Source organism: Rhynchophorus ferrugineus, unplaced genomic scaffold (genome assembly GCF_030347505.1).
Source record: "Rhynchophorus ferrugineus isolate W39M unplaced genomic scaffold, kcgeb_rfMv2 rfM11, whole genome shotgun sequence".
Classification (NCBI taxonomy): domain Eukaryota; kingdom Metazoa; phylum Arthropoda; class Insecta; order Coleoptera; family Curculionidae; genus Rhynchophorus; species Rhynchophorus ferrugineus.
In genome coordinates, this window is record NW_027472590.1 from 28,578,203 (window position 1) to 28,601,099 (window position 22,897).

Consider the following 22,897-nt stretch of genomic DNA (forward strand, 5'->3'; position numbering starts at 1 on the left):
AATCAAGAGAAAACCTCAAATTTAAAAGGCACGCATTAAGTTTTCAGATATTTAATGTGTATCAATGTATTTCTGATATGATGTGACGGAAGACCGGAAATCGTTCGACTTTAAATGGATTAGTTGGTAGTAGCTAAAATACTAGGTTTATATTAGTTAGGTATTAAGCTAAATTGTGTGTATATATGTAGAATATAAAATACGTGCAGTAGATAGGCTAAATAAAGTTTTTGTTTATATTTATTTAGTTATTACAACGATTGTTATATACAAATTTTATTTTGAAAGGTTTTTTGTCTCAAAAATTTAAGTTTGATTGTTTTTTGCTTTTTCGTAAGTTCCTTATTTGTTTTTTGAAGTCTATTCCTTTTTTTGTTAAAAATATTTCATTAAGTTATATTGTATCCATTGTGCGACTTCACTTAAATACTTACATAAATATAACCAGCACACTAGTCTGGTAGCAATGTACTAATTTATAGTAAAACCTTTAACATTCCCTGTCGTTGACTTCTTCATACGCGCTCTCGCTAATACAAGACAGTTAGTTCTATCTTCTATATATTCTTCTCATATGTAGTCTGTATGTAACACACCTATTTACACAAATATTTCAAATTTATTTCAAATGTTTCTTCTTAGTTTGTTCTGTTACTACCTGTAAACATCTTTTTTTTATAAAACTAGATTTATTCGCTGCATTCACCTTAATGAATTGGCGATATATGCTAAATAGTTACTATTGTTATTCTCCTCATACATTTTAACCAAATGTTCATGTATATTTTGAACAATTTTACACATATCTATGCACATAAATTGTTTCCATTCTCATTACTTTGTCTCAGTAATTATTAGCATTAGACCATAATCCCACACCCCGAAAGTTTCATTCACTCACTGTCACTTCCTCAGTCAATAACTAAATTATCACTATTATCAACTATCACTTCTCCACAATAACTTGTTCACTAACCCACCCTTTATCGTTTTCTTCTTCTATGTTTGATGGATTTCATCTAGATTAAAGGTATTATTCTCGACAATACTTCCTTCCACCAGTGTGCCAAGGATCTTTTCCACCAGTGTGCTATGCTATGGTGTATGTATTAATAGCTGATTTTAGAAACATAGCGAAAGCACGTTCTCTATTTCTCCTTAGTAGTCATTGGATTTGAAGAAAAACACTAACTCTGTTCCAAAAATAAAACCATTCTTATTTCCAGCAAGAAGAACAATATATCTGAAGTGAATGAATCAATTGTGGCTAAGAAAACCTAATCAAATGTTGTTTTTACTTTTGCCTTTTTCCATCAACTTCTGGTTTTTTGCATACTTTTATTTTTGTTATCGTCGTGCCATGAGTGACCCAGTATTCCGTTTTCGAATATTCAAATTTCATTTTCTTATATTTCTTTAAAAATCATGTCAAAAATTGGATTATTTTAAAAGAACTGTCAGCAAATTGCATCAGCTCTCTTCGTGGGTTATATTTACACCATCCAAATCTGATGCCTCCTAGTAGTATATAAATTACTGCTTTTATACATTCGGTAAATTTGATCTCGCATAGATCTAACATCAAGGTTATCTTAATTCGTCACCCAGTCTGTATGTGTAGGCTTACTTCATGATAAGTACAGCATTACATTGTCTTTTAATTTATGAGAATTTTTAGCCATAGTGCGTATAATAATTTTAAATGTAGCTGCAACCCGATAAATATAGTTCCAATAAGACTGTATCAACTTAATATTTAAAAGTATGAATAGTTGCCTCTCTAAAACATTTTGCTCACAATAGGGGACCCATTATCTCTTTCCTATTCGAGTTAAGCGATTAGAAATTTATCAAAACAAACTGAAAGAAGGTTTGCCAGATTATTACCAGTGATCCATTATTATCATTATTATTTTGAATAATTTTGCAGGCATCTGACACGGTGTCGACCAGTACAAACACAAATTTCGAATTTTATTGGTTCGGTTTCATATTCGGACGCATCAGAGTTCGTTCTGTTTTTTTTTAATAAAATGAGAACTGAATTTGGTAATACTTTCGACGGTGTTTGTAATGTGCATTGGATATTTTATTTAGTTATAAAAATATCCAAACTCAACTAGACAGTATTACAAATTAGTATGGTCCAACACTTACAGTTCCTATAAACTTATCAGCTCCACAAACTACTTGGGATTAATGCGAAGCCATACAAGTCTCATCCAAGTTAAGATTTTAGCTCTGGGAATATAATTAAGTAAAATAATGTTCCAAATAGATTTTCCGTAATATTATTTAGCAACGGTACCAATGAACCGGCTAGCAATTTGACTGGATGTATAACGTTGACGTCGACATGAATAAGACACAAAATTAAGGCGAGTTTTATTTTTATTTACCACTAAAATGATGTACGTTTTTAAATAATGAACACAGAGAAACACAAAAAACAGAATCATAACAAATATCTAACATGCAACAAGATGATATATTCACAAATATTAATCGTTCTTATTGTAATGAAATATGATATGGTCAACGATAGATTAAAGAATAAAGTTAAGATATAGCCATTATGTTATTCTGAATGAGATTATTGTTTTTAAATTGTTTTGTTCATTCCCTGTAAATGCATGTATATGTCCTGTATTTGAAATTTATTACATATGAATTTTTTTTATAAAAGCAAGGAAAATGTTTTTTTTTATATTATCAGTATAATTTATTGTTTCAAAGTATATATAACGTTATAAATAACCAAAACACAGTTTTGCTAAAGTATAAAATCACACAGAAGATCAAATAGCCAAATTCCCCATATGTTATAAAAACATCCAAACTCAACTAGACAGTATTACAAATTAGTATGGTCCAACACTTACAGTTCCTATAAACTTACCAGCTCCACAAACTACTTGGGATTAATGCGAGGCCAAGCAAGTCTCATCCAAGTTAAGATTTTGCCTCTGCGAATATAATTAAGTAAAATAAATTATTGTTCCAAATAGATTTAGGTAAGACTTTCCGTAATGTTATTTAGCAACGATATCAATAAACGGGCTAGCGATTTGACTCGATGGATAAAGTTGTGGTCGACATGAATAAAACACAAAATTAAGCGAGTTTTATTTTTATTTACCACTAAAATGATGTACGTTTATAAATAATGATTACAGAGAAAAACAAAACAGAAATATAACATATACCTAACATATAACAAGATGATATATTAACAAACATTAATCGTTCTTATTGTAATGAAATATGATATAGTCAACGATAGATTAAAATAATAAAGTTAAGAAATAGTCATGTTGTTCGGAATGAGAATTTTTTGAGCAAAATAAATATCTAAATTATAAAAACCAAAAATAGAGATTAAAATATATAGACACTGCAATGATAAGACTATTTGCTCAATACTCCCGAAACGTTTTGGGTAATCTTACAAATATTCTGACTTCGTCTAGCCTTAATCCTATTTTGAAGCGTTAGAAGCAACCCAGCAAGCACATCATGATTGGGTAGTTTTTTAGCGAACAGCAACCGCTTGACGCTGTCATCGTAGGTCAGCAGGGCGACCATGTTCTGCAGGAGAAATCCCTGGCAATATTCTAGCAGCTGCATGGCGTTGTATACTTTAGCGTGTATATACATAGAGACGACATTGTCTAAGGCCACCATCGAAGCGCATCTGGATTCGCAATACCTCAGCAGCCCGTCCAGCTGGAAAAAATTGGCAGCAGCCATCAACTCCAGTATATCTTCGGAGGCGGGCTCCAACGTTTGACATCCGCCTTGATAGAGAAATTGCATTACAATCTGAAAATTAGAAGATGTAATGTCATTAGTATGTCAAATTGTACGTTAGTCAACTATTTTATTAAAAAAAGCGAATGCATTTTTCTTAAATAACGTCTCTCAAACAGAAAATTAATTTATGTTCGTTAGTCTCGCTAAAACTCCAGAGCAGGTGGATAGATGTAGTTTATTCTAATCTTAAAATATTTATAAAAGCTCAATGAAGGTTAATATGATGGAAAAATAGGGAATTATTGTGACTAAACTAGAAAAAACAATTTTATTTTCCCATAGAAAGTGTCACTATACATAATCTCACTAATAGCTCTCACTGTCACAAAGCATCTTTGATCAAATTTCAGTTGGTTACTAAATATTTATTTCACCCAAACATATGATTTCAAAGTTCCGAATATGTAGTAAAATACATACTAAGCAAATGCCAAACCTACATCAATCTTTCAAAACGGTATAGCCATGATGATGATAAAGATGGAAATATATTATAGAATTAGGGAAAATATCTATACTTGACCATTTGTTTTGAATAAATCCCTTTACTCATAAATCATGATACATGCAAGCACCAAATTAAAATAACATTTGTATTAAGTAATCTTCTGTACCCCTAAATAAATATCCTAAGTATTTCTTAAACAAAAGTCAGCAGTGGTCCTCTAATGTATTTTAATTACAAAGTAGCCCCATGTATAAAAACGCTTTAGGACAGTTTTACAACCACCTTTAACCATATTAATTTAAAAAGTGAAAATGGGAAAAGCACATAAGTTAAACATTGTCCCACCTGTGTAATCTATCGGAAACAGCCACGTCATCATATTTGATTTTATTTGCAACATAAAATGAAACATTAATATTAAAACTTTTATGATTGGGTTTTTTTCGAAGCCTCTTCAAGAACTAGAATTGTTATGATATATTCATTAATACTCATAAATATTTAATATTTTTTTACGAAAATTAATATGTCAATAGGTTTACAATATATACTATAATATTCTTGAGTATCTTCAATCTAAACAAATATAAAATCTTTTATTACCAACATACAAAATTATTTCATTTTAACATATATGAATAGGTTGAAATGTTTTACAGAGCTGAAATAAATTTTCAAAAATATTGTGTTAGTATACGATAACTTGTTTTTTAACATTTAAAAAATCCCAATATTTAATTAAATGCTTTCTATAACCAAAGCTCACACAGTATAAGAATGCACCCAAAGGAAATATGTCTCTTGCAGTAGTATATAGTAGAACTGTCCAGTTAAGCTCGTTTAACAAGAAATACGATACGTTCTATAATATACTTGAGTATCTTCAATCTAAACAAATATAGAACATTTTGCTACCAATATACTAAATCATTTAATTTTAATATATATGAATCAGTTGAACTGTTTTACAGAGCTAAAATAAATTTTTTAAAATATTGTGTTAGTATACTTGTAACAATATTTTTCACATTAAAAAAATTTCAATATTTATTTTAATGTTCTCATTAACCAAAGCTCACGCGGTATAAAAATGTACCAAAAGGAATATGTCTGTTGCAGTAGTATATAGTAGAACTGTCCAGTTAAGCTCGTTTAACATGAAATAGAGCAGAAAGAAACAAAACCTGAACATGGTGGATGAGATTCTGCAGAAAAGTCGTAAAGACAATTTAATTTCCGAAGAAGTACAAACGCTTCTTCAAAACAATAATTTAATTAAAATGTACAAAATGGACTTGGACTTGATGCTGTCTGACCGCTATGATATCGCCATCACACCGGACAAAACACTTGGTGGCCACACAATAAATGGTTAATAAATTGTCGGAGAAAATTGGCAACATAGTCGTAAACAATGCCAAGTTGACCGGATCACCTAGTTTACAAATGAAACCAAGCAAATTAAAGGCCGTCATTCTACAGCAGATGTAGATGGTAGAAAGATGGTGCCAGTAGAAAAGGAAGTTATAAAATGGCATACAGGAAGTTAATATATCAAGGCAAAACATTACAAAGACAACAACAACGTTATTTTCACCAACAAGTGCCGTATGCCGTTAGAAAAAACTGATACGAGAGGATCAAACCAAGTGACTTCCACATGGAAACTGCTGGACGAAAATGATTACCAAACTCACCGTTTACCTTATCAGATGCCTTATTATATGCTTCAACAAACCAAATCCCAAATTCAAAGCCTCATAAATTGTTTTTTGGGGTCTTTTGTGTCCTGTCGACCCAATCATAAAGTGGTTATCATACCCAATATTCATGATGTATAATACGAGTAGCTGGAAACCACGAGAAAATACTATCGAACTATTAACAGTCGCTATATTAAAAAAGGCAAGGTAATCTCGTTATATGGACTTAAAAATGAAATACAAAATTGAAACATTAGGATGGTCCCTCCGAACGAGAAATTAACAGTCAAAAAAGTTAAACAAACAATAATGAGAGAGATTAATATTAAAAAAGCTCATGGTTATGACTTAATTACAGGTAAAATTTTTAAAAGAACTATCAGAAAAGGCTATAAAACTATTAACATATTATATTTATATTTAATGCTATGCAACGAATTAATTACTTCCCCAGTATCTGGAATGTAGCTAAAAAATTAATGATCCGTAAACCAGGAAAAATACCAGAAGATGTGACCTCCTACCAACCTATAAGTTTATTACCGATAATCTCGAAACTTTTCGAGAAATTATACATAAAGAAGCTAAACTATATAATAGAAAAAAGAAAAATTATTCCAGAACATCAGTTTCGGTTTCGCAATAAGCACGGGACAATCGAACAAGTGCATTGACTTGTAAACAAAATAAACACTGACCTAAAAGCCAAAAGATATTGTTCGGCTGCTTTTCTAGATATATCTCAGGCTTTTGACAAAGCATGGCATACAGGCTTGCAGGTTAAGCTAAAGAAACTTTTCCTTCATTCGGACTATCAGTTACTAAAATCGTATCTCACTGAGAGAAATTTTATTGGAAAACAAGACGATGAACATACCGAATTAAATCCCATATATTCAGGAGTTCCGCAGTGTACTGGGTTCAGTACTGTATCTTCTGTATAAGGCCGATCTGCCCACCAAAAAAATAACTACTTTGGCAACATATGCAGACAACACAGCAATCTTAGCATCCCATGAAGATCCAGTCACAGTATTAATAAACCTACAACCCCACCTGGAGCAAATACAAGCATGGTTGAAGACATGGCGCATTAAAGCCAATGAAACAAAATCCACGTATGTGACGTTTACCCTGCGTAGAAAAACATGTCCACCAGTTAATATCAATCATAGTCAACTCCCCCAAGCAGAGCATGATAAATATCTTGGTATGCATTTAGATCGACGCCTAACCTGGAAGAAGCACATACTCTCTAAACGGAAACAACTAGAACTAAAATTATATCAAATGTATTGGCTCATTGGGCGCAAATCCAAGTTATCATTAGATAACAAAGTATTGCTGTATGAGTCTCTATTCAAGCCCATTTGGACATATGGAATCCAACTATGGGGTACCGCTAGCAAATCTAATATATCCATCATTCAACGGTTCCAAAATAAGCTGTTGCGTGCCATTGTTGATGTTGCGTATTATATTTCAACTAAAGTGATACAACGCTATATTCCTCTAGAACCTATAACGAGTGTAATTCAACGTGTTTGTGTGAAGTACTTCGAAAGAGTGTCAGTGCATCCCAATGTACTCGCTAATCAGCTAAATATTAAAATGATAGTGAAGTGCATAGACTAAAATGTTTATCACCATCTGATCTGATTAATGGACATATGTAGACTTTAGAATAAGTTTTAGAATAAGACTAATTAATTAAGATAATATTTTATACAGAAGATTGCTTAATGAAGTGATTTTCTACATGCCATGTATATATAATATAGACATAAGAAATACTTATTGCCAATAGGGCAGATTGTGGAACCTCGAAGAGTAATAAAAAAAGGGATGTTCTCTATCGATAAATATTTCGACAAATCTTAAATGGTACCCAAAAAAATTACCTAAGGTTGTCGATAGTGCTGGACAATATTTCCCCAAAAAAAAGAGCTTTTGTGCAATAAAAAAACAACTATGCTAACTATAGCAAATCTTCCTAGTTTTAATAGAATCTTCAAAATGAAACTGATCATAGATAAACAGACAACCAGCAACCATCAAAATTTAAAAATAGAAACTTACCTGAAAGATATGATAACGTATATCGTTAATTTGTACGGTTGGTAAGCCCCCTTCGCATAGCTTGCTGCTAAGCATGGCCCTTAACCGTGGACTAGCAGTAACTAAAACGATTTTATGGGCGTAAAATAATCTTCCCTCGACGCGAAACGTCACGTCGCTTAGTTCCGGGTTGTTCACATACTTGGTATCGATTCTGGAGCCGGTCGATGTGGTCGGTGAACATTCCTTAATCGGCTTGATCGGTTCCCAACCAAAGCACGTCGAGAATATATCGGCCAGCAGCAACGTGGTTCCCTCTTTCTGAAAACGATACACTTGATCATCACTTTAATTTTACATAATAAGCCTAAGTCCAAACAATAATAATAATACAAAAATAATAATATAATTTTCGGGCCAACGAACGACAACGAATGAGATTCTACATTGGATACCGAACATTCGGTGACTTTCGATGAAACGTTTTCGTAGGCACAAACGTTCGTTGGACCTAAAGCCGTATTTTTCAATGGCGGTGGCGATTATAGTGTATATATCTACGTCCACACCGCATTCGTGGATTACATTCATCTCTTTTGATGACCAGGTGACACCAGCGCACCTACGTTGACTGCCGTCAAACCGTCCAAACAGAACTAAAAATGTCCCAATGAACCCATACATTGGTTTTCGTTGGCTCGGTCTGTACGCAGCATATAGATTGATTTTTTGAAAAAAACTAATAACTTAAAGGAAATAGGTCAAGAACTTCCTTCTAATCAAGTCACTTATCTCTCAAAATGTACCTAAATATTGATACCCTTTCAGATAAGCATTATTCAATTCCACATACTGTGGAAACTTGTTAGGGGACATTCTTGGTGAGTTTTGTTATTGTTAACCTAATATTTATTTGGTAGATATTGGTACTGTAATTTGTAAGTAAAAATAGCGTATTAAAAAAATAAAATTAAATAACCTTGACCTATCTCCTACCAAGTGTAAATGTAACAAGGGCATCAAATATAATATTATAATGCATTGAAATAGTAAAAAATATTTCAACAAAAAATTTAACCGGCATCAAAAAATAAATAAGGAACTTACTAAAATGTATAACCAATTCCTATACAAAAACCAATCAAAAAAAGTAAAGTCGGTACCGAACAACAAATTAGATTTGTTTTATACTTAAATTGATTTTGTTGAATTGTTACAAATTTATATTATTATTTTTGTATTGTTTGGGCCCGGTACCAACCAAATGATCAGTGGGTTGTAGTTAAAATAATATTGTAAATAGATAAATAGGTTTAGGTAGGTATTAAGCTAAATTGCGTGTATATAGTAGAATATAAAATACGTGTAGTAGATAGGTTAAATAAGGTTATTCCTTATTTTTATTTACTTATTACAACGATTATTATGTACATATTTTATTTTCAAATGTTTTTTTTGTGTTAAAAATTCAAGTTTTAACTTTTTGGTGAGTTCTTTATTTATTTTTTTGGAAGTCGGTTAAATTTTTTGTTAAAATTATTTTATTTTTCTCTTTTCAGTGTTAAATATTTACTTAATAAATTAAGCAGTTATTTTATTAAATATTACAATGGATAGCCCTAGTAAAAGTGCAGCCCGTAGGAGGAAAAAAAAGAATAAAGAAACAATGATTGAAAATAAGGAACACTACAGGCCCCGACGTCTATCTGCTAAATCTAGGTTATTTGACAAATGTTCCAACCAAATTAAAACAAAATAATCTACTGCTCCCGTTGAGAATCCTCCGCGTGTGAGCTTAACGTTATAACCGTTACACCATAGAAACAGTTGTTTATTTATGGTTAGTGCTTACAAAACAAACTGGCTTTTACACTGAGCTATTTCCGATTTTTCGTCACATCAGTTCAGGAATAACATTATACCAAAAGATCTGACGGTTTCAGATAAAAAAGTATGATGTGCCTTTGAAATTTGTGGGTTTTCCTCAATATTCACATATCAGATCCTGACTCTGTTCCAATGGAACCACCTCGGAAGTACACTCTCTCGAATAAAAAAAGAATTTTGAGAATCGGTCCATAATTGACGGAGAAATCGGCGAACATACATTAAAAAAATATGTACAGCCGAACATATAACCTCCTCCTTTTTGAAGTGAATTAAAAAAACCAGAACACTGTAATGTATCGAAATATAAGACTTCAAAATTTAATTACTAATCAAACCATCAACTCACTGTACTAAGTAAGTGGTAAATACCGTATTGCTTGCGATAAAAAATATACCTAACAGATGAAAATACCAACGAAATTATATAATGTCCTAAGAATAATGAACAGAGGAAAAACCGCCAGCAAATAGACTAGAGGGTGGGTAAAAATATACCTTATATACCTATAAAAGGAAAGTCTAAAACAAGGGACATGAACGACATTATAAAGTTTACTACGGCCCATTATACGAGGTGGTTGTAATATAACCAGCCAATGTTAGTTTAAACGATCTGCGCATGTGCCAGAACTCATACAACGAGCATCTGTTTAGCGTATAACATTATCATTGAACTTCCCCTCTCCTCTGCAGATATATTAGTCTGGGAATGACGTTAGCTTGAATATAAGATCCGTTTTTTGTTTTGCCGAAGAAAAATATAATAACATAACGAAATGTCCTGAAATTCCATATGATACTTGGAAAATCTGACACCGAAACTTATATTTTATTAAAATTATATTATAAGAATTATTTTTTTCAAATGAACTTATATTTGAGGAACTATAATTTTTTTTGGCACAGAGTGTAAGTAAGGTAATAAGGGTGAGACAACGGTAATCTCACAAAAAGTCCCAATGTATTTGATATCAAATATAGTCTATTCAAATTTTATTTCTACATACGTCATCAAGATGTTTAACGTATTGCCTTCGTTTTAGAATTAGGCAATATTTTCCTTTTCATTTAATTCTAGTTGAAATGAGATGCAATGCTGTCTGATTAGTTCGAACACGTAAACGAATGAGCCTGTCAAAGTCGTCCGGTTGACAAATGTATGCAAAATTCTTGAAGGCAATAGTGTTAAGAGGTTATAACTCTAAACTATTGCAGCTATATAGTTAACTATAGTTTTTAGATGTACTATAATGTGAAAATAAGTTATATTTGATTAGAATTTAGATTATTTAGATTAGAATTTTGTTGTATGTCAAAGCCAAACTCAACTAAAACACAAAGTTGATGCGGCAACATTGCGACGTTTTGATGTCACAGATTTAGATGACGCATGTACAAAAGAACTTTGAACAGACTGTATATACTATGGCAGAAAGCCGCAACAAAAAAACAGTTTGAGTATTTTCCATTAATCTCTACGTATTTTGATATGCTGCAAAGGACATAATATGGAAAAAATCGATTACGTCAGGAATTGGTTTATGGCGTCAACATAGAAGAAGGAAGAAGGAAGAAGATCCAACTTTTCGTTTCTATAAATCATTCCGTACACCTTAAAGAAACCTACAAGAACATAGAGGTGGTTTTTCGTAAATTTAAACATGGAGATCATGATTGGCAAGCGTGAAATTGCATTTTCTGTCTATGGGATAGCAGGGACCGAGCAAATCTCTGAATGTCCTCCAAGAAACTTTGCCACCTCCACATAAAATTTTTTCACAGCTGCACATAAAGTTGGGATTGATGAAGCAATTTGTAAAATATATTCCCAAAGATGGAGATTCCCGGTCTCTCAGAAGCAAAAGTGTCAGACCAGACATTAAACGACATATGACTGATACAAGATTCATCACGACGATAGTGGATTCTCAAAAAAAAGTGTGAATTGCTTTTAAAAAGGTCGTAGAATTTTTTTAGGGAATCATAAACAAGACCATAATTATACACAACTCGTAAAAACTGGGTTGCCTAATAAGTCTAAAAGTACATTTTCTTCATTCCCAACTCAACTACTTATATACTCAAATATGGCAGATGTGAGTGAAGATCAAGGTGAATGATTTCACCAGAATAGTAAAGAGATGGAGAAAATATTGCAGGAGACTATCAGATTACTGTCAGACATTTTAGAGAGACCTTCCAAATGTTTCTAACAAACAAAAATATATAAAGAGATATTAGATACTCTGAAAAATGTTTAGTGTGTACTAATGAAAGCATATTAGACAAAAAATATGTATAGCTGATGGTTTGTAAATAAATAAAAATTTTTTTTAATGTATTCACTTTTTGATATAGTCACCCAAAATGACAAGAAACGTGCCTTTCTATGACAAAAAGGAAGCACATCCAAAAACACAAAGACCTAAATATCTCTTAGAATTGTTTGTAGACCTATATATATTTTACGACACAACAGGACTACTATCTACTATCCAACAGTATTATTAGGTGTTTATTAGGTTCACGTATTCTGATCATTTATTGAGAAATATTGGCGCAATATGTTATGTTGCCCCAGAAATTCCCATTCGATCTACAAGAGTGTATCCGTCAAAACCATAGCAACGTATGACCGAACATTGTCATGCAAGAAACTTTGTGTCTGTTACTATTGCTCGTCTTTTACCAACAATATGACATTGAATTTGTTCGATTAGTGTCGACAGACATCTGCAGTAATAAATTAAGTAGGATTTAGTAGCTTGTAACACACTACTCTTTACTGATATCACCATAGCATAGCAAGATTTTACGACCATCAATAGTCTGCTTCCATGTCGTCGTGGATGGCTTTCCTGCACTAACCCATGACGTTTTGCTCTTGGATTTCGGTAGATTCACTTTTCATCGCCTGTCACCATAAATCATAAAAAACTCTAATCTTTTATCTGATAAGCAGAAAAAACACGATATTCAAAACGGTTCAAAATGGAATTTCCAGTCAATTTATGTGGTAACCATTTCTCCGTTGGGACCATTCCCATTCTATAGTCTCTATAAATCTGAAGACAATTGATTCATCAATTACCAAATCATCTGAGAGTTTTTCACGAGTTTTAACTGGGTTCTCGTCCAATAGGTCTTGGAATTCATGGCCTCAGAGCATTTTTGGTTTGGTCCTTCGGGTCGTTTTTTCATTGATATCTGACATTTTTGATAATGGTATCGAAGGGCGATTCTAAAATTGTTTAATGGGCTTCAGCAGCATATTTATTCAAACCAAACAAGGGCAATGCAATTTTCAGTGTTCTATGATTAGAGTCTTTGTACACAAACTAATTCAATAATACTATAATAAAATAGCTGAACAAAATATATGCAAGTACCTAATATATAGTAGCTATTAGCTAAATAAATTTATTAATGAAAAAGATCTTACTTTGCTATATCGGAAAATATTAAACAGTAAAGGTAAACACTCCTGAACAAACTGGGAGCTGTAGTCATCGGGACACACTTGCAAAAAATCTTGAAGTAGCTGGTCTATGACGCAATCCAATCTGGCTTCGTGAGCAGCTCCTAAAAGAAATGATCTTCAATCACCACCACCAGTCTTCCTGGCGTTCATTCAAATCTAACCTAGTGAATGCATCCAGCAATGCAGCGTCCACGGAACCCCCAATGTTCTGATCTCCACTGTTATATCGAGATGATTATTCTCTGCGCTATGATACATGGCTTCCTGCAGAGCCTTCACCTGTACTTTGTTAAACTGCGGCGTGGTGTTGGATGATGAAGAAGACTTTGGAGCGCCTATGAAGTAGTTTTAACGTAAGTAATCCTGTTAATATCGATAAGAAAATAAAGATAAAGTTGATAAAGTTTCACCTTCCGCTAACATTTCCTCCAGACTTAACACCTCTTTGTTGAGAGGGGCCAGAGGTTGTGCTAAGAGTTTCTGTAGAACTACTCTGTGACCATGAGCTGCAGCTACGGATATGGCGCTGTAGCAACCCCGTTGAGTCGAAGCTGGATAACTCAAGGTATCTTTAATTTGGGTGGACAAGAAGGGCTGAGCACCATGAGCACAAAGGACTGATACCATGTCAATGTTTCCACTCCCACAAGCCACCTGATATAAAACGAACAAAAATACCATGATAAGTAATAGAATAACATTAACCAGTCAGTCGTTAATGAATTACCTGAAGAGGTGTTAAGGTTATTTTCTCTTCACTCGCGACAGCGCCCCCTTCGACGTTGGCTCCACGCTCCAAGAGTATCCTCGCGCATCTGGTGTGTCCCTTTGCTGCAGCGTACGTCAAAGCTGTCCAGTGTTGATTTTCGCCATTGACTGCTACGAATAAAGGAGATGAAGGAGGTGGGGTTTCCGCATCTAATGAGGCTCCCGCATCAAGTAAGGCCTAGATAAAATTCAATAGTCGTTATGTCCTGGTATAAATAGTATGCATCTAATACTAGCTCATTAGTTTCAACCATTTGATTTAAGAACCTTGATGTATATTAAAATTTGCTTTATATATATTTGGTACGATCTTAACAGGTCAATTAATAAGTCCCCGGTCTGACACATAGATGGCGCTAATAGAATTAAACCTTTTTTTAGTTAGCCCTAACCCTCAAAAGATGCGTATATAAATTTGACAGCTTTGGGATCATGTGAATTATAGCATTTTGAGTGAAGAAACTTTTGTTATTGTGAAAAAAGTGGATAAAAAGGAATTTCGCGTGTTAATAAAATACTGATTTTTGAAGGGAAAAAATACAATTGAATCAAAAACTTGGCTTGATGCCGAATTTGCGGACATTGTCCCGGGAAAATCAAATTATGTTTAGATAATTTAATTAACCCTAAATTAACCTAGTTCAGTTAAGTGGTGAAATGGCCACCCAAGGCGGTGAAGGCAGTGGACGCCCAAAAAAGGTTGTTGCCGAAGAAGACATTAAAAAATCCACAAAATGATTTTGAATGACCGTAAATTGAAATTCAATGAAATAGCAGGCACTCTAAAGATATCAGCTGAACTGAAACATCATATCATTCACGAAAATGTGGGTATGAGAAAGCTCTGTGCAAAGTTGGTGCCGCGCGAGCTCACTTTTAACCAAAAACAATGACGAGTTGATGACTTGGAGCAGTGTTTGAAGATGATCAAGCGTAATAAACCCGAGTTTTTGTGTCAATATGTGTGACACTGAATGAAACATGGCGCCATCATTTCACTCCGAAGTCCAATCGACAGTCATCCGAGTGGATTTCACACGATGAACCCGCTCCAAAGCGTGGGAAAACGCAACAGTTAGCTGGCAAGGCTATAGCATCTCAATCAAAGGAAGGACCATCAACAGCGACTATTCCATAGCGTTATTGGACCGTTTGAATGACGAAATCCGCGAAAAACTGCCGCATTTAAATAAAAAGAAAGTGCTGCTTCACCAAGACAATGCATCGTACCACAAGTCAGTGTATCACACTTGAAGGGAATTATATTGAACAAAAATAACTAATTTTGCCAAAAAAATGTGTTTTACTGTGGTAGGCCGCGAACTTTTCAATTGACCTGTTATATCAGCTCATTAGTTTCAACTATTTGATTTAAAAATCTTGATATATATTAAAATTTGCTTCATACATATTTGGTACGATCTTAGTTCAAAAATTAATGTACCACTATTGTTCTATTCTACTTGTAACAAAGTTAAGAGATACACTATAGAAGTTTGTGTAGAGCGTTATCTAGTTGTTGTACTTAATAACCTTAAACCCTTTTATGTTTAAAGGAGAAACATTTCAAGATCTATTTAATTTCGAGGTCATCTCTAATATTAATCAAAGAACTTTGTTTTGGCAGTGTCGGATAACTGTCGATTTCGTGCTTTATTATTACCCTATACTTGCATCTCATAAATCCAAATAAGCTTTATAATTGACTGATAAAGCAATGTCCTTACTCTTAGATTATGTTGGGAATATTTTCCTATATTAATTAATCAGATTTCAATTAATCTGATTGCTACTTTTTCATTGAGGTAATGTTACCAATTGGATAGATGCCGAAATAATTCACTAGTTAATTTTACACTGGTGGTTTAGTTAAACCACAATTTATATATAAAATTAAAAGAATCTTGTTACAAATTAATAAACGTAACAACGCTCTAAGATATAAAGATTTATAATTAAAAAATTGCAATTATTATATTTCACGATAGTATATGAATAAAATAATAAAGGCATTACACAATAATGAAATGAGAATCTATGCGTGAGGGATTACCGAAATTCGTTTTTTTTATTTTAAAGTTCATTGTATGCTATTAAATATACTATGTAACATCATTCAAATGTCCGCTGCAGCTTCCCACTATTTCACAGAACCCAAATTCTCCTATGACTCTACCGTATAGATTCGGCGAAATTATATATTTAAGAGTTGATTGCCACAGACCTCCATCTTCAGAAAATTCCACAAAAATACTGGGGGCAGGGGGTCAAATTGAACAGCCACGATCAGAATGGCCAATTCACTTCACCTTTGGCATAGAAATAACCATAAACGCGACAATAAAGAAATAAAAGCTAGAGTTTCGTTACCAGGCATTATATCACAACATTTATAAAAATACATTGTCGTGATAAAGAATCGAAACCACAACATTATCACGATAAATACTGCATCTTGGAAATGAAACTATGCCAAGAAGAGAGCTAACAACTTTATTGACAGACAAGAAGTGGATATTGGATAATTTTTACAATGTTGCAAGATAAGCGGCATTATTATCAGGAAAGCAAAAATTATTTACTTGACATTTGCCATATTGTCGTTAACATAATGTCAACACTAATTCGGCATACAGAAATATTCATTCACTCAGAATCCACCACATCCGTCAAGTTAAGCACCCAATGATTATTTTCTTCTACAGTGATGAACAAACTACAAGTCAGGCTACATTTAAGATCAGATACACAGAAAAGTAACAACCGACAAATTATATGACTTTAATATGATTCTCAATCAGCTTATTTCAAACCACTAATTCCAGTCTGTTAATCTTCTTGTGATAGCTCATCATGTGCAAGCAATCTTAAAGGCGAAATGTACTGATACTAGAATAAATCTTGAATTCTAACCTAGATATCACCCACAGGAACCTGGAAGATAAGACCCACAAAAAGAAAGCTGTACCAAATCTTAATAATCAGTTCAGATTGGGCTATGAGTAGAATACCCTCAAAAGTGGTTTTCCTCGACATTTTAACTCTCTTCATCAGTAAAACTTGAACCAATTTCTACAAATAAAGCGCCATTTCTCCAAGTTATAATATCCCATTACCTAGTAGCAGAAATCACATCACAAATTATATTATACTAAACTTCTAATGACACAAAAACCAATAAAATTGTTGTGACGGGACCAGTTTCTTTTCAAACATCTATCGTATAAGCTATTAATACTTTTTTTTAATTCACACCATTTAATTTAAAAAAATAAGATTAAAACATTCGTTACCACAGAATTAAAAATCTTTATAGAGAATAACGCCAAAACAGTATAATTTTATGAAATGGAGAATAAAAACGTATCAGCGATGAAGATATATCAGCATTAAATAAAATTACTTACGGTTAACGTAATGTCATCATTGTGGATCGCAGCTAGCATCAGCGCCGTATGTCCTTGAGAGTTGAGTGTATCCAAGCGAGTTGAACTGGGCAACAAAGCTACAGCCTGTTGAATCAACTCTGGTCGTCCAGTTAACATCAATCGGAAACCCAGTTCGATCTGAAAATATTATCAACGTTGTCCACGTAAAAACTCGTTAATATGAATTCTCAAGTAGAGACATTAAACGATGAAATAAAAATAGACTCAGTCGAGTCGCTTAAGAATAAGAAGCAAAAACGTGATAATATTAAAGTATGGGAACAAGAAATGTAGAATATCGAAATACCAATACCAAGATATATATTGTATTATAAAAAATGAGACATAAAACAACTAAATAGATGTGTTAAAACTAACTAACACTTTAACACAGTACGAAAAATAAAAAATAATCAAGATATATAAGAGAGATAAACAAATCACTAAAAGAAAATAGAAGTTGTTCTGTAATATTTTAAAATGTTGCTCAAGCTTTCGAAAAAAATTGGCATGAGGCAAAAAGCATAAGAGTTATATGCTTCTCTCTGGCCAACATTCGCAAATTCTATAGTATATATGTCTACTCTGACAGGAAAATACAAACCGGTGTGCTATCGAGAAGTGAACTGGGACCAGTTCTTCATCTGCTGTGCACTCAAGACTGCTTACATTCAATAAAAATATTGTTGCTATATTTGCAGGTGATACTCAGGCATTTCTAGCCGTTGGAGATAACAAGACTGAATCAATCAAAAAGTTACAAACACTGCAAATTGATTTCACCTATAAAAGAATCAAACTAGCAAGTAGAAAGTAGTAAAGTAAGTTCGTATGGCAATACAGCCAAATATCTTCGCATGACCCTTGATGTTAGTCAAACTTATGTGGAAGCCACATGTTAAAAAAATTTAACGAATCCAAGTTGAAGTGCAAAAAAAGTACTAACTATTGGATAGATATAGAGCCCCATACATATATAATAGGATTACTTTTTGCTTTGCCAATCAGTCTTGGAACCAGCGTGGACTATGGACCTATGATGTTTAACACTGGAAGATTCCAAAATAAGGTATTGCAGGTATTACTGATGCTCCATGGTAGATTCATAACAACAATCTACGTAAAAACCTGAAGATGGAAACTGTCGATAACGTCAAGGTCTATTCCCAAACACATGAACAGAGATAATATAAAATCCATCAGAAAATCAGTGTTGAGGCTCACCAGCTCCTAGCTAGATGGCTTAGTTAGAAGATTAAAGATAGTAGTACCATTTTATCTAATTTAGTGAAGCTACATGATGTTAAGCTCAAAATGTCTATTGTAGAATAAATGCTTTGTGATTGAAACCGTAGCAAATTACGATGAAAACAAATAGTTTATTAATAATTAGACTGCTATAACAAATAATAAAAAAAGTATATTTAAAAGGCTTAGAAAAATCGGTATAATCCAGAAAAGAAGTAGAGTGGGACCAGTTCTTTATCTGCTGTATGCTCAAGACTTGTTTACAATCAATAAAAATATTGTTGCTATAGTCTATTCAAAGTTTTTTAGTAATGCGTCATGGATATTTGTGACATCGTCTTTAAAAATAGATTACAGTCTAAATAAATTTTAGGTGCCTTCTCAAGTCTCATCTATAACGAGACTAGACCGTTTTTATTATTTTTAAATGTTACATTGTTCTATTGATAGCAAATGTGATGCTGTTGTTGCTAGCAACATATTGTCGAAATATTTAGTTCTAAAAGTGTTTGAACAACATAATATAAAGTTATGAGATGTATATAGATATAATTTACAACATCACATATATGAAGTAAGTCTGATAGACAGTATCTGGCACAACTTCAAATACCAAATACTATTTAATTTGATGTCTGGCAAATAGAGAACTGCTGAGAAAAACTGGTCTTACTGAAGGACTGACAATAATTTCTATGGTTATGGAGACGTAAGTATCATACTATGTCTAGAGGTAATTCTAAATGTTATTGAGATTTTTCTGTAAAATTTAATGTTAATACCACTAATTCCGAATCATTTCACATTCCTTTAGTAAATATATTTCATAACAAAGCACAAGTATAATATGGCAGGTAATCAATATGTTAGTTTGTGCATCAAGAGTTACAATTAATGTTGCAAACAATTTTAATTGCTCAGTTCTTGGTGATTTGATAGTTCAACATGAGACATGAAACAGGGTAGAAAGCAGTAAATAAACGAAAGCCATAAAAGGCAAATTAAAAACAAGCAATCTGCCAGGGCGAGATCGAAGACTGGAAGAAATAAGCAAAGACCCATGCAATTTTAGGTAGAGAAATTATTCTTTTAATTAGCCTGGTATATTTATTGTTCTTGCAATACATATTTTAGGAGGATATTCCTCACCAAAGATAAAAGATATAGACTACATTTGCATAGGTTTTGATAGACTATATAATAATTAATTTAATAATTGTAAATATATTCATTTAATATACCTTTATAAAGTTTAAAAAACAAATAATTTAATCGTGTTCATAATTATCTTAATGTACATGTTATAGTTAATTATTAGTTGCAAAATTGTTTTATTTATATATTCTCTGTTTTAATATACAAACATATATTACTTCATTTATTAATCCATATAAATGTTTTTAACATAAAAATAAAGAAATCATGAATATTTATATTTGATGCTCCGAAGATGTTATACTTCTGAAAATAATCTTACTTATAATACTTTAGTTTAATACTTAGTGGTGCAACTGAATTAAGTGTTAGAGATATTAATTAATATTATATATAAAATATCTTGTTGATCGTATATGTTATTGAAAATACTCTAAAAACTTTAGAAATTTTAGTCACATATTATGTCAACCTTTACTCTGTTATGAAACATGATTGTAGCCGAATTTAGGTGATCTAACCGATTTGCGAAGCCATAGCGGCTTGGTGTAGCTATCACATAGATATAGTCGCTAATTGACTTAAGTGACTGTCATAAATATCATGTGTTGGTCATAAAAGTAAGGACAAATAGACCTGGATCAAAATTATTATAATGTTGACAACAAGGACTCTTTAACATGATCAGTTGTATTAAAATGTGATCATAATATAAGAAGACACACTACTTGATTCAAAAATAACCTGTGATAAAATACAAAGGCAAAGTTTCAATGAACAATCCTACACCACGTGCCCTCAGTTAGCCAATATTACTCAATAAAATTGTCGTTTCCTTTAACCTATGCTACAGAGTTTCGAAAATTAAATTATCATCAGATGTATAGGAAATAGGGGTGAACTAATTTAATAATAAATTATTTGAATTTATTAAATAATTTAAAAAGCGAAATTAATTTTTCCCCAATCGATGACCTTTTCTTCAACTATATTTATTGATAATATTAATATAATAATATTATCTTTGTCCACAAAACTACTAATGTCTGATGAAACGAGATTCTTACTAATTCATAATATTTCGCCCCTTTTACGGTTGATCCAAAAAGTAGTTTTCCACGTTTTTACCCAATCGTGCACCTGATCTTTCACCAGTTACTGCATTATAAATGAATAGGTCCCCTCTTTATCTTCATTATCTTTTCGTTTAAAGACCGAACCTAATCGATACCTTTTTCTGCCTTAGTCGGAAATACTTCTCATGAATATTCAACCGGTGAGCCTCCTCATTTTTAAATATAAGTTCATTAATTTTACTAAATAGGCTGATATTAAATACTCTAGGAGCGATATTACTAAAAATGTATTATTTCACATTTTTGCGATCAATTTTAATGCTTATTATGTTGGCAACAAGTTTCTGTGTTGCTAAAACTCTTAATATATTCTTGGAAAAGAAATTCAAGAGTACCTCCTTTTTGATCAATTTGATATTTTAATAATAGTTGAAAGTACTATTTAGAAATCTAGTAATTCCTTCACAAGATATGTATAATGATAATTATATTATATGTTTATATTTGCCACTAATGGAGTATTAATAGTTCTATTCTGAAAAGGAACAAAATAGTGTACATGTTGCGAATAAAACAGAGCAAATTAAATTTAAAAAATATTACAAATATTATAGATAGGGTAGATAATACTTAAAAACTTTAAAATACTGAAAATCCAATATATAAAAAGTCCAATATATACTAAAGACAAGTCCAAATAAAATGAAACGAAAAATTAATAAGTATTTACTACATCAGGTATAGATAAGTAAAATCGTTAATATGAATTCTCAAGTAGAGGTATTGAAAAATGAAATAAAAACACAGTAGTCGAGTCGAGTTCGTTAATAAGAAGAAAAAACCTGATAATATTAAAGTATGGGAAAAAGAAATGTTGAAATACCAAGATATATATTGTATTATAAAAAAAAACGAGGCTAAACATAAAACAAATAAATAGATATGTTTAAAAAAAATTGAAAATACCATCAACAAGATATAGATACAACAGAAAAATCACTAAAAGAAAATAGAATATGTTCTGTAATACTTTTAGATGTTGCTCAATTTTTCGGAAAAAATGGCATGAGTGTAAAAAGCATAAGAGTAAAATGCTTCTCTCTGGCCAACATTCAAAAACTGTATGCTCCTATATAACTGGCCGATACTTCAGAGTCAAATAAAAATATGTCTATTCTGACAGTAAAATACAAGCCGATATGCTACCCAGAAGTGTACTGGGACCAGTTATTTATCTGCTGTGCACTCAAGACTTGCTTATATTCAATAAAAATATTGTTGCTACATTTGCAGGTGATACTCAGGCATTTACAAACAACGATTGCCAAAATACCATGCTGGACAGAAATGTATGACGCATCAAAATGTATAAAAATATATCACTGCATATTGATTTCACCTATAAAAGAATCAAACAAGCAAGTAGAAAGTAGTAAAGTAAGTTCGTATGGAAATACAGCCAAATATCTTCGCATGACCCTTGATGTTAGTTAAACTTATGTGGAAGCCACATGTTAAAAAAATTTAACGAACCCAAGTTGAAGTACAAAAAAACTACTGATTATTGGGTAGATATAGAGCCCCATACGTATATAACAGGATTGCTTTTTTGCTTTGCCAACCAGTCTTGGAACCAGCGTGGACCTATGGTGTTTAGCACTGGAGTTGTACCAGTTAAAGCAATAGAAATATCATACAAAGATTTCAAAATAAGGTATTGCAGGTATTATTGATGCTCCATGGTAGATTCATAACAACAATCTGCGTAAAAACCTGAAGATGGAAACTGTCGATAACGTCAAGGTCTATCCCCAAACACATGAACAGAG

At 32.4% G+C, this 22,897-nt stretch overlaps 1 protein-coding gene across 3 annotated transcripts in view; it reads right to left on the reverse strand.

The window, feature by feature from the left end:
* Nucleotides 1-3,114: 3,114 nt before the first annotated feature.
* The window catches only part of LOC143205143 (ankyrin repeat and BTB/POZ domain-containing protein 2), a 99,136-nt gene continuing 79,353 nt past the window's right edge, over nt 3,115-22,897 (reverse strand). For 2 of the 3 annotated variants that reach the window (XM_076418235.1, XM_076418234.1), the window contains exons 12-18: nt 17,569-17,727; nt 14,121-14,339; nt 13,804-14,047; nt 13,555-13,728; nt 13,355-13,494; nt 8,044-8,343; nt 3,115-3,822 (exon numbers count right to left, since the gene is read on the reverse strand). In XM_076418235.1, the coding sequence (XP_076274350.1) occupies nt 3,409-3,822; nt 8,044-8,343; nt 13,355-13,494; nt 13,555-13,728; nt 13,804-14,047; nt 14,121-14,339; nt 17,569-17,727 (1,650 nt within the window). In that variant the 3' untranslated portion in view covers nt 3,115-3,408. The remainder of the gene's footprint in view (nt 3,823-8,043; nt 8,344-13,354; nt 13,495-13,554; nt 13,729-13,803; nt 14,048-14,120; nt 14,340-17,568; nt 17,728-22,897) is intronic. The other variant, XR_013007768.1, reaches the window with a different exon arrangement.